Genomic DNA, 13,301 nt, shown 5'->3' with positions numbered 1-13,301 from the left:
CATTAGATTCCGATCGTTCAGTTTGTATGGCAGCTATATGTTATAGTTAACCGATCTGAACAATTTCTTCGGAGATTATATTGTTGCCATAGAAAATAACTTGTGCCAWCTTTAGTGAAGATACATTGTCAAATGTGAAAGTTTTCCATACAAGAACTTGATTCCGATCGTTCAGTTTATATGGCWGCTATATGTTATAGTGGTCCGATATCAGCAGTTCCGACAAATGAGTAGCTTCTTGAAGAGAAAATGGTGTTTGCAAAAATTCAAAACGATATCTTAAAATCTGAGGGACTAGTTCGTATATATACAGACAGACGGACATGGCTAAATCGAATCAGCTCAACATCATCATCAGTATATCATTTATATATATACCTTATAGGGTCTCCGACGCTTTCTTCTGGATGTTACAAACTTCGTGACAAAATTAATATACCCTGTTCAGGGTATAAAAAAAAGACGGGTTTTAAACAAAATACTAGGTTGTCAAAAAAAGTTTTGCGGTATTTTCGCTAGTTGGCGCTGAGAGCGCGTAGTTCTAGTTTTATTCGTCGCATCGGGTCATGCTGTACCTTTTTGGAAAGATCATTTCACACGATAACACGTGTTGGATTGATTGTCGTTTCTTTTAAGTCGTTCGTGAGTTATAGCGTCGCAAACATGGAGCAAAATAAAGAGAAAATACGGCATATTTTACAGTACTACTACGATAAAGGCAAAAATGCATCTCAAGCCGCCAATAAAATTTGTGCAGTTTATGGACCCGATACAGTTTCCATTTTTACTGCACAACGATGGTTTCAACGTTTTCGTTCTGGTGTAGAGTTGGTCGAAGATGACCCACGCTCCGGAAGGCCTGTCGTCGAAAATTGCGATAAAATCGCTGAATTGGTCGAAAGAGACCGGCATAGTAGCAGCCGTAGCATCGGTCAAGAGGTGGGCATGAGTCATCAAAAACAATTTTATGAACAATTGAAAATTCAATAAAAAATACCGCAAAAATACCTCAAGATGAGATTAAGCTATGTGAATTCTTGAAAGGCAAAAACATCTGTTTTATCATCTGTCCAATGGCAATGAGAACAAGCTAGATTAGTGAAGAGATTAAAATAAAAAATTTTTGGTAAGAACATAGTATTAAAGCCGCTTTTGACAACACGAAAAGAAGATGCCTTTATGCCGCTATGTCTGAATTTGGTATCCCTGTAAAACTAATACGGCTGTGTACTCATACGTTGAGCAATATCAATAGCTCCAACAGAATCGGGAAAGACCTCTCTGAGCCGTTCTGCTAAACGAAATATCGTCAAGGCGACTCCCTATCGTACGAATTTTTCAATATACTCCTGGAGGAAATAATTCGAGCTTCAAAGCTTAATAGATAAGGCATAATTTTCTATAAGAGTGTACAGTTGTCGATGATACTGATATCATTGGTGTCAACAACCGCGCCGTTAGTTCCGCTTTCTCCACGAAGTATCTCCCGATATCAAACAAACAGTTGTCGTACTCGCAACTTTGCTTACAGGTGACTTTTGACAGTCATAACTTCGAAGTTGTCGATAATTTCATCTATATTGAATCCAGTATTAAACCCAACACAACGTCAGCTTCGAAATCCATCGATAAATAAATGTAGTCAATTTTGCTAGTTCGAAGTGATTAGGCAATTGAAAAATGAAAACCTTTGTCGACGGAAAAAAATCTACAAATCACCATTCCCGTTCTGCTATACGATGCAGAGGCATAGACGATTATAACATTTATCAGTCGGCGTTACGAGCTTTTAGGAGAAGGGTTATGCGTAAAATTTATGGGCCAGGAATCCTTGGAAAATTAAAATTTGAGCAACAATATTAATCCTGGAATAACCGAACCCACGAATAAGATGCAAACTCAGAATTCACATTAATGCAAAATTATATAGGTTTATCCTAAAAATATTGTTTTTTCTTTATTATTATTATTATTATTATTATTTGTTTTTATTGTAGTCCCTGTTAACGAGAATAATATTAAAGTGGTATCTGGCAAAGGAAATGTTGGAAATCCATGAGTTAGAAGAAGAAGCTGATCGGGAACTTAAAACTTTAAACGCGTTTTTATCTCAACTGATTTTTCAAACTTTCCTCTATCGTAATTTCAAAAACGGGTTGGTCGAATGAGTGAACAACAAAGAAAAAACGGATAATGCGAAACTGTTTTCAAATATCTATCAACTGTTAATTATTTGATATAATAAATTGATAATAATTCTTAAAGTTTAAAACGAGGCTAATTTTTTTGTAATAAATGATAAGAAAGTTAAAACCTCAAAGCTCTATCTATTTACTGGTCGTAGAAAAAAACTCCGAAAGATGTGGTAATAAGTGTTAAGAAACCTTAAAGCTCTATCTACTGGTCGTAGAAAAAACTCATTAAAACAAACGTAACAAGGAATGATCTCCTTAATGAAAGTTATTGAAAGAATCTCATAGAAAAACAACTGAAATTGAGAGAAACTAACGTCATATATTGTTTATGGTAACTTTTGATCTCACTGTCATGCAATTTCTTGCATTATCAAACGAGTTTTAATTTACTATTTGTGTGATGTGCTCTTTCAAAAATCCTTGGATCAAATAACGCAATGTTCAAAAATAACTAATTACTAGTGATTACATACCGCATATTTGTTAATATTTTTTGATAAATCGCAAATGAAATAAAGCAAATACTATTTAGAGTGTCAAACATATTTTTCTTCAATCCCTTATAATATACATTTTTATTTTTATTAACTAGAAGACAGTGAACTGAATCTATTAATTATAATTTAAGGCATTTGTGAATAACTTAAGTAAATATGGAAAATATGTATATATGTATATGTGAATATATTTTTTTAATTGAGGTGTTCTTTAGGCATGGAATTATAATTTGACTCACTTTGAATAAATACCTTTTAAGTCTTACTGCACTGTTATAAGCCTATCATTTGATTTAAATTTAGGGCACTAGTCCAATATAAATATGTGAACCTTCGTTTTTCTAACTATGGATATTTACAATGTACAATATAAATACATTTTTTATATTTTATTAACTGTAAACATTAAGTATACCAAAGCTTAATAAATGCGTATAAAAATATTTTGCAATACAAAATCATTCGTCTATATATTGTAGTATATGAATATTCAGCCAGTCAAAAGACTTTAAATGCTTAATTGAACTTGGATTTGGAGCTGTTTTTACTACATTCACTAGCTTTTGTGTTCTTTTATATGGAATCGATTCTATAAATCAGCGATTTCTCGTTTGCCGTGCGACTCTGTAGATGTTGCATCGGTGATGTAAAGAAATAGATCTTCGGGAATTTCGCAACGGTCCAACTCTCGTCCAAGAGCAAAATAGCGCTTTCGGAGTAGATGTGCAGTTGCCTTTGGTTGTCGGTTGCGCGTGAAAACACCTTTTTTATTGCCGCCTACACGTGTTATAGCTAAAATAGGAAATACAATTAAAAAACCACTGCCGAAAATAAAGAAGCATACTATACATTGTGCTGTCTTGAAGTCTGCAAAATTCCAAACAAATTCGCCGATAAACCAATCATTTTTTCTAAGTTTATCGAAGGCCTTAAAATGCTTCGAGAACAGCTCGTTTTGGTATTCCTCCGACCAAATATAAGCTGGAAGCAAGTGTAAACCTTCTATTGTATCAGCCCCATATTCTCCGATCATGACTGGTTTATTGTGTTTTTTATTCCAAGTAATCGCTTCTTCAACAACATGCGTTGTAATCATGTCCAATTTTCCAGGATTACTGTACCATCCATTGTAACGATTGAAACATATTATATCTAAATGCTTTGCCTGAAAAACAAACCATTACGCAAAGAACTACGATAAAGGAAGATAAGAGTTACAGCTCTGTCACTGGCCGATGGAACAGCAATGGCAGCAGTTACCGGCCTAGTACTATCAAGGGAGCGTGTAAAATTAGCAACGAACCTGTGCGGAATATAAATTCATGAATATACCAGAAACGTAAGATGTTTACTAGCATGAGATTCTTACTGAAAATGTGAGTCAGCTTGGAATGGGCTTGTACGGGGTTCATTGGCTATAGACCACATTATTACACTCGGATGGTTTCTATCGCGGTGTATTAACTGCTCCATAGAAGATTTATGTTTGTCCAATAGCGCTTGGTTATAGTTGCTGCAATATATTATATGAATAAAAGTTGGTTCAACGAAAATAATGGTCTAGTTATGTACTCTGTATCAACGCTGGGGCATTCATCAATTATCATAAGACCATTTTCATCTGCAAATTGCATGGATTCTTCCGAGTATGGATAGTGGGACGTTCTATAAGCATTTGCTCCAATCCATTTTAACAAGTTCATGTCGCGGGTGAGTAAAGCCAAATCCAATCCTTTGCCACGTATCTAGTGATGAAAAAACTAATTTTATTTAAATTGTATACATGCATAAAAGTGAATAGTCCGCAATATATTTAAACCATTAGCATAGCACCATCTTAATAAAAGCAATCAAGAGCAAAGTTCGCAATTCTAATACCATAGCAATGTAAATTTTTAAGCTTGTTATGCACACAAACCACTTTTTCTACAGTGTTGCAAGCACCAATTTTTTGTCCGTACATCAGTAAACACGGTTGCTGTACTGCTGTAATTATTACGTAGCCTATACGCATGTTGTTGTTGTTGTTGTAACGGCAGAATTCTGCCGAGTTGACAGTCCTTGGCCGGATAAAAATCCGGGTCCGTTCCGGTTTTCGTAGACCCGACTGTCGTGGGAACGATAGCCTATACGCATCGCTACTAATGCTAAGTGAAACATTCTCTAATTGAAGTCAGATATTTTTCAAGAGATATATTTCCAGATAGCCAACACTTACTTTCAAAAATTCCCAACCACACAGTAAATTTCAAGTAGATCGCTAAACTAAGCTTATAGAAAGTTGTTTTTCATTCATATGATAAATATATAGTGGAAATGAAGCAATCTACTAAACTAAATTATTGCATTTTACTCAAATTAGCATCGACACTTCCGATTTAGCTACTTACATCTGAATCTTCATGCTTCCCGAAGCCTCGGAAGTATACTGGGCGTCCATTAATGAGAAAAGAAGAATTATTCCAAGTAAGTGTTCGAATGCCTACTTTAAGTCGATAAACATCAAGAAGCGTGTTATCGGCAGTATACAAAAGCAATTCCATTTGGTAGAGGTAGCCGGGTTCGGGATGCATTAAATATGGCCACCAGGGCTTCACTTTCTTCACTTCAAGCGCACCATTTAAATCACCGTTTGATGTACCATTGGCTACAACGACACCTTCTTTATTATACAATTGTACATGTATTTGTAGAGCACTGTCTGCTTCATTCGAGGCCGTTCCGCTAACTTTGACTTTGTAGTATATATGACCAACTGCAGATATAAACAAAGTAAACATAATAACTTAGTCTTTAGAGTAATTTAAAATATAAACAGAGTATAAAAAAACCTGATTTTTCGGCTAAATTAGAAGTCACTTCAACTTCTTCAATAAAGGTTTTAGGTGTGGTATACAGATGGACGGAGCGATGTATTCCCGCGTAGTTGAAGAAGTCAAAGGTATAAGACTGAACTATAGCAACTCCTCCATCCCTTGAAAAATAAACACAATTATTTCTGGATACGATTTCGTCTGTAAACTTACTTTTTTACTTCACTGATTTTTCCCTGAGGCACTGTAGTTTGTATTAGTGCATTATCACACATAACAGTAATCCGATTTTCTTCACCATATTTTACGAAATTTGATACCTCTGCTTCGAATGGTAAGTGACCCATCTCGTGCTTAATAACCATTTCTCCATTAACCCACTAAAAAAATAAGCTATTACTGTTCACAAAGTCCATAATTCCATATCTCTTTTGGACACATGAGATAATTACTTACCACAAAGGCTTCGTAGTGTACACTACCGAAACGCAGCCATACCCTTTGATCCTTTGCCCACGATCGGGGAACAAAAAATTTTCGATCATACCACACTGTGCCCACATGATCGCGAATAGCTTTATCTGTAGTTATATCATTGTAGCTGGCCGGCACGGGCATGGGTATAACATCTTTTACCTTACTCAAATCGTCATTAAACCATTTATCTCGCACACCTTGCGTCGGATTAGCTTCATCAGATGTCACAAAGTTCCAAAGCCCATCTAAGGAACGTACTTCACGAGTTTCAGACTCACGTGGATAAAGCATGCCGCGTGTAGGAATAACTTCTTTATTAACAATAACTAAAGCTATTGCGAAGTGAATAAGATATCCAACGATACCCATGACCAGTAAAGAAAATGCTACAAATATAAAAAAATTGTAATGTGATCATGGTTAAAGTATATAATATAATTTTAATTGAGTAATTTTAGGAGATATAATTAATTATTTCCTTAATTGGCGCTAACACCTTCGCTAAAACCTAAGAATCACATTAAGTTAATCAAAATATTAAGGCTAAAGAATTTTAAAAATTCGCTTTTATTTGTTTTAAAATATACTTTAATATTCTAAAAGCATTGTTTAGCTGGAGGCATAGTATTTTTTTATATACATATGTATGTATGCATATAGATATTTCGCATAACAAAAATATACTAATTATGTGACCATAATTTGTTTTCTACTCCGGCTTATAATATTGAGATCTTTATGTTTAATGGAGGTATTTAGTTTTCGATTTGCAAAAACAAAGAGCGTAACAAACAAACATTTTTAGGATTATACCATCAGCACTTTCATAATTTCTATAGCTGTAGCTATTTTTATCTTATCGATTATTTGAGGCGATAAAAGAGCGAAATTTAATTGATAACAGTAATATACAATTTCGGTATTTTGGAAGTATTTTCTTTTGAAGTAAGTTTTTAGCATTTAATTATTTATATTGTCATTTGTCATTGTCAGATTTCAGTACGTATGCTTCGATTATAAAAGTCTTTAACTTATATTTGATGGAACTGTAAATATTTGCTTTAAAATATATACATATGTATATGTGTATTATATATAGACATATATATGTATTAGATTTTTATCTCTTACGTTAAAAGTATTGATTACTTACTCCATGTTAAATTGAAAATATGTATGTGATGCCGAAAAAGTGATAATCATCGCGGCACAGCAGTTAAGGAAATCGGAAATAATAAATTAAAAACGTGGAAATATAAACAGAACCGCCGGGAATGAAATGCAGCAACAATAATAACAACATACATATTATATGTAAGCGACATTTCATATAATGTCGAAGCAAACACGCTACATGCGATGAGCAAACGAAAGTTGTTTTATGTCTCAAGAATGTTCACATATTAATATTTAGTGGCCCTAGTAGTACATTCAGAAATCAAAAAGCGAGAACTATAATATATAATATATCTATACAATTTTCTTGACACATTTTTTGAAATACGTGTCCTTGTCCGGTCATTGGATCGTACTCATGTCCGATTATAATAATTGCTTTTGTACGAAAATAATAATTTAAACGTGCATTCATGAAATTTATGCGTTTATGGGAGAGTAATGTCCGGCTTTGAGGACTATCCATCATAGATAACTAATTATGCTATGCTATCCATGATGGGGAATTCCACTGTATTTGATTACTCAACGCAGCGCATCTTTTCTCATTGTTTCTGTTCTGACACTTTTATTTGACATTCCATTGATGAGCTCAGAGAACGTATAATATAGCAGAGAACGTATAATATATATGAGCTTTCATAATTGCGTGCTCTCTATAATCACAAGGGCTAGCAGCTTCTAGCGGTTCGGGGACAAACTTCTTTACACCCGGTTGTTTATATTTACTTATGTATGTATATTTTATAGCAGTGGGGAAGACTCTTATCAGCTGTGTCTATATTGAAAGAGAAGAGCGAACGATGACGCCATTCAATGAGCACACTTTAACTAAGTAAATAAAAACAAATATTTCATACTAAAAAAATGCAACATTTATGGGCGGTAGATCTAGTATGAATAACGTCATTTTAAGGTAAAGAAATTACTAATTAAAAATCGACTTAACACACCGAGAATTTCATTGGTCGCGGCCAAATAATTTTGTACTATATTTAGATAACTGAAATTGGTAGGTTATAATTGGAAATAATTCCGTTTGCATATATGCATGTTGTTATTATTGTTTTTGTCAAAAAACATCGACCTATTTTAGAACAAACATGTTAATAGACGACGCACTCCCCAGCCCATAATAGGTATACTGGATTTAATCAAAATAGCCTTTTTTGCTATATGTGATACTTTATGACATAAAGTTTTCAACTATATGCATATTATATCGCAAATTATTACAAACACTTCACTTCACTGCTTTCTGGCTTGGCGTAGAAATGTGAACTAATCACATGTGAAGTCGTTTGTTATGTTTAAGATATTACCACTATACAATTACCCATGCAGGTGAGGTCAAGAGTGAAAAAAGCGAAACCAAAAGCTCATCCAAAAGCTTCCGAAATAAGTTTCATTAAAATACTCACCTCAAGTTAAGTTGCTACCAGAGAACGTTTATCATAGAGAATGTTCACGTTTCAAATATCGTAACTTTTCGAAGGGGTACTCGGCAGAGATGATCCAGTCTCACCACAGACAAATTATAAGCGTTTTTCAAGACGAAAATAGCAGAATTGAGCATTTTCAGTGTTAAATGAGAAAAATAATGTTAATTCCAATGTAAAAAAATTTACCCCTAGAGATTCGTTTGTTTTCTATGCGCAACCGACTCGACAATAATTTATATATGATCGGTATATATGTATGTATTTGGTATTAAAGCAAATACTTAGTATATGCATAAGTATGTACACTTGCCAAAAAAAGTATTCGACATACATATGCATTTTTTTTTTATATATTTTTAAAATATTCCATAATATAAACAAATAAAAGACCAAATAACAGTGTTTTTGAAAGCAATAATTTATTTAGTTTGTGAATTGATGAGTTTTATGGTAATAAAAATTACAAAACTAAACCAAAAGGCACAAAAACTTAATTACTCCAAAAATAAAAGCAAAAAAAAATATTCGACAATTCATGTAAATCCAAGTTTGAAACCAAAAAATTACTTTTTAATACCGCGTTCCTTTACTTTGGACTACTTCTTTTAAACGTCTTAGTATTGATTCGACCAACGTTCTTGTTATGAATGGGTATATTTTACTACTCTTCCATTAGTATCTGTTCCATTTGGCTTTTGTTCGTGAAATGGCGCTGTATCAGCTTTCTTTCTAAATGACCCCATAGATGCTCCATGAGATTTAAATCTGGATTTTGAGCAGGAATTTTAATTACTCCAGGGCAATTGTATAAAAGCCAAAGCTTTGTATTTAGTGCGGAATGCTTTAGGTGTTTATCTTGGTAAAACTGAAAAGTTGCTCCGATTCCGAAATTTTCTGCACTAGTTCATAAGTTTCTCTTCAAAATGTCAATGTATTGCATGTGGTCCACGATTTGGCGGATCGGCTCCATTTTTCCAACTCCTGCTGCCGATATACACCCCCAAATCATAACGCCTCCACCTCCATGTTTCACAGTTACCACAGTATTTCGCTTTTCCAATTCTGGATTGTGTTTCCTGTACACAATAACTTTACCATCACATCCAAAAAGATTGAATTTGCTCTCATCTGCAAATATCACCTTATTCCAAAATTCAGCGGGCTTGTTTATGTACGCTTTTGCAAACCTTAATCTTTCCAGTCTATTTTTTTTTTTAGAGATATATGGCTTTTTGCGCGCAAGTCTTTCCCTGTAGTCATTGATTTTCAAATAATTTCGAATAGTTTGGGGTGTCACATATATGTACAGTTTGTGAAGAAAATGTTTTCACAAGCCCAAAAATGTTTGATTTGACTCTTCGATTGTAAATAAAATGAAGTTAAGTCCTTAAAAGCTCTTTAATTTTTTACTCAACATATATGTAATGCATAAGCAGTCATATAACATAAGCACTGTCGAAAATTTTGTAAAGAAAAAAAAAAAAAATATGCCACTTAGATCACTGTCATGATCATGTTTTTACAAACAGCGTTTTATGTAGAAATGCTAAATGTTTCGATTCCTAGGAATTTGAATTGATGGAGAAAGTACCGTTGGCAGCGACACGTCATCGCGATAAAGCTAAAAGTTAGTGTTAAAGTGAGCATTAAAGAATTACGTTGTAAATTTAGAAAGTACTTTTTTATTTTGAAATGCCGGGTAAAAGAGTGGCCAGTGACATAATTCAGCTAGTGTATTATGGTTTTTATGACGGGAAAAGTGTTGCAGATATATCAAAAACATTTTCCCTTAGCAGACAAACTGTTTATAATATAAATAATTGTGCGGAAAAGGACGGAAGATTGGATTTGCGTAATTTGCCAGGGAGGCCTAAAAAACTATCTGTCCTAAATGAGCGCCGAATAATAAAAAAAAGTGTATAATAATCCCCAAATATCAACAAGAGCTATTGCAAATGAGATTAAATTGGAGTCTGGTGTTGATTTATCGCATGAAACCGTTCGCCAAGTATTTTTAAAAAATAAGTACTCCTCACGAGTTCCACGAAAGAAAAAAACGCTATTGTCACAAATAAACAAAGAAAAGCGCTTGTCGTTCGCCACAAGTCATATTTGACATAGCGATGCTTTTTGGGAAGATGTTATTTTTTGTGACGAAACGAAAATTATGCTTTATTATAACGAGGGTCCTAATAGAGTGTGGCGTTAACCCTTAACAGCCTTGAACCAAAAAAATACTATACCAACTATTAAGTTCGGTAAGCTTTCCGTGATGGTATGGGCCTGTATTTCTAGCAAAGGAGTTGGAGATCTTGTTTATATTGAGGGTCACATGGATGCTACGCAATATCTAAATGTTTTGCGGTCCCACATACGAAATAGTGCGTCTAAATTTGGGTTCGAAGGAAATAAATTTAAGTTTTATCAAGACAACGACCCAAAACATAAGGCGCTTAACGTAAGAACTTGGCTCCTTTATAACTGCGGTAGAGTATTAGATGCACCTCCTCAGAGCCCAGATCTCAACCCCATTGAGAATTTGTGGGTACCTTTAAAAAATAAGGTGGGAAGGAAGGAAGGAGGTCACGCTCCGGAAGGCCTGTCGTCGAAAATTGCGATAAAATCGCTGAGCTGAGCATGAGTCATCAAAAAAAATTGTATGAACAATTGAAAATTCAATAAAATATACCGCAAGACTTTTTTGACAAACTAATATTTAGGTTTTCTTGAACAGTTTTGGTTCTTTCTTGACCTGGCTAGTCCGGCTATTTTAGTTTAGGTTAATCCACTTTTAAAATGTATAAAGATCAGATTTTTGATTTCTTCAGACACTTCTTTTTTTTGCGACCCATGTTTACCATTTCACTTATTTACTTTAAATATCGCTTCTAAATTGAATGCTGCATAACAATGTTAAAGAAAATATTCAAACCGATCGTAACTTTCCCCGTTAATCATTGGAATTCGCTCTTTTCCGTAATTGTCGAATATTTTTTTGCTTTCGTTTTTAGGTTAATGTAGTTTTGGTGCATTTTTTGTTTAATTTTGTTGTTGTTATTATCACAAAACTCATAAAATTACAGATTATATAAACGTTTCCTTTTAAAAACACTGTTGTTTTTTTGGTTCTTTATGTGTTTCAGTTAAGAAATATTAAAAAAATAATAATAAAAAAATAAATATGTAAAATACTTTCTTTGACCATTGTATATATAATATGCATATATATTAAAATGTACCTAATTAATAATTAATATAACTTTAAGGTAACTAGTTTTAAATTTATATACACACAGGTTATATAAACAGGTGCTCGTACAGAGAATTTCAAAACATAGAGAAGTTGCAAATTGAATTCTGTAGATGTTCAGATTGACGGCTAATGTGCGGAACACAATGCTAGCGACAGACTGCAGCAGCACGATAGAGAACTGAAAATGGCGTTGTGAATCCTACTACATGAACGTTTGTGAGAGGGCAGCAACATAACAATGGCCGGCATGTACACAAAACCACACAGTTGTCCATTTTGCATGGACACAATTTCGTTGTGGCCATACTAATACCTTGGCCTTCAATGAAATTTTAATATTTTGTTCAAAGTGAAATTTTTAAGCAAAAWATAAGTAAATATGTAAATTTATTTGTTTTAAATTATCAATTGTTATTATAAATGATGTAACAGAGCTATTTTATGCTTTTATTTGTAAAATAACGTGGGGTTTGTTAGAGCTTTGAGTAATTTTCCATTTTACATATTAGTGGCATCACCACTCTACCTCATCTCTCTATCTCTCATTCTACTGTCAACTTTACTGTCGTCCTACTGTCGTTGGCAAATATAGGATAAAATTGAAGTTTGCGAGAAGGACAACTGTCGGCCTGCCGTCGGTGTAGTCGTGCAGCTATCAAAATAGGTCCGTCCATAAGAACGTGTGTATTTTAATATTTGACAGATGTCGTTTGCAGTCTGTCGCGAGCATTGTATTCCACACATAACAGAGCTGACAGAATTCTTGTAAGGAATTCACCATACTCGCTGCTAATTAGCAGAAAAGAGCACGTTCAGTGGCAGAAATATAAATATAATATAATATAATTTTACATTCTCTGTATCACATAGCGTGATTATTTTGTATTAAATGAACCATTGTTTTCCGAAAAAGGATAAAAATTTTATTTTTGTTTACAAAATCCGGAAAAATTTAACAAAAAATAATTTTAAATAAATTATTATTTGAAAATTTATATTTATTTCGACTATTATACATATTATATTAATTTCGAAATATGCTTATCGTATTATTTCGTTATCATTTCCATATTTGTAGCTATAGAATTCCTATGGCATATATGTACTTATATTATTTCTTTGGCACATTTGTCTGTATATTTACGAAAGTAAATACGAGCCACATACATATGTACAAACATTCATAAGCGAATAACAAGTGTCCCACGCATCTTTTCGCATCTCTGTTGTCACGGGCAACCAAGGCCGAAGCTCACGTCAATATGTCGAAGAACTGACGCGACGGCAAAGCGCCACAACATTGTGTTGTAGGTAAAAAATCCGAGCTGTGCCAAAAGAAACTAACAAACGATCGCGAACTGTTACCGCTTCCCTTGCTGCTCGAACAGCTTCGCCAACAAGCTAGTGTAAATATGTATGTTTTTGTATGAGCTAGCATACATATCGAC

The 13,301-nt window shown here is 33.8% G+C and overlaps 1 protein-coding gene across 5 annotated transcripts in view; it reads right to left on the bottom strand.

Moving 5' to 3' along the window:
* Positions 1 to 2,494: 2,494 nt before the first annotated feature.
* LOC108968445 (beta-glucuronidase) overlaps positions 2,495 to 13,301 on the bottom strand; it is a 93,441-nt gene continuing 82,634 nt past the window's right edge. For 3 of the 5 annotated variants that reach the window (XM_018932491.1, XM_018932493.1, XM_018932490.1), the window contains exons 2-10: positions 5,962 to 6,368; positions 5,719 to 5,885; positions 5,524 to 5,666; positions 5,083 to 5,447; positions 4,265 to 4,437; positions 4,062 to 4,205; positions 3,911 to 3,995; positions 3,542 to 3,857; positions 2,495 to 3,484 (exon numbers count right to left, since the gene is read on the bottom strand). In XM_018932491.1, the coding sequence (XP_018788036.1) occupies positions 3,282 to 3,484; positions 3,542 to 3,857; positions 3,911 to 3,995; positions 4,062 to 4,205; positions 4,265 to 4,437; positions 5,083 to 5,447; positions 5,524 to 5,666; positions 5,719 to 5,885; positions 5,962 to 6,368 (2,003 nt within the window). In that variant the 3' untranslated portion in view covers positions 2,495 to 3,281. Of the gene's footprint in view, positions 3,485 to 3,541; positions 3,858 to 3,910; positions 3,996 to 4,061; positions 4,206 to 4,264; positions 4,438 to 5,082; positions 5,448 to 5,523; positions 5,667 to 5,718; positions 5,886 to 5,961; positions 6,369 to 7,135; positions 8,077 to 8,261; positions 8,426 to 13,301 lie in introns of those variants that run through there. The other 2 variants (XM_018932496.1, XM_018932492.1) reach the window with 2 other exon arrangements.

The sequence above is a fragment of the Bactrocera latifrons genome, unplaced genomic scaffold, assembly GCF_001853355.1.
Source record: "Bactrocera latifrons isolate USDA-ARS-PBARC rearing strain unplaced genomic scaffold, ASM185335v1 scaffold_216, whole genome shotgun sequence".
Lineage (NCBI taxonomy): Eukaryota > Metazoa > Arthropoda > Insecta > Diptera > Tephritidae > Bactrocera > Bactrocera latifrons.
Note: the sequence above shows the minus strand (reverse complement) of the source record. Positions and strands in the feature narration are given on the sequence as shown.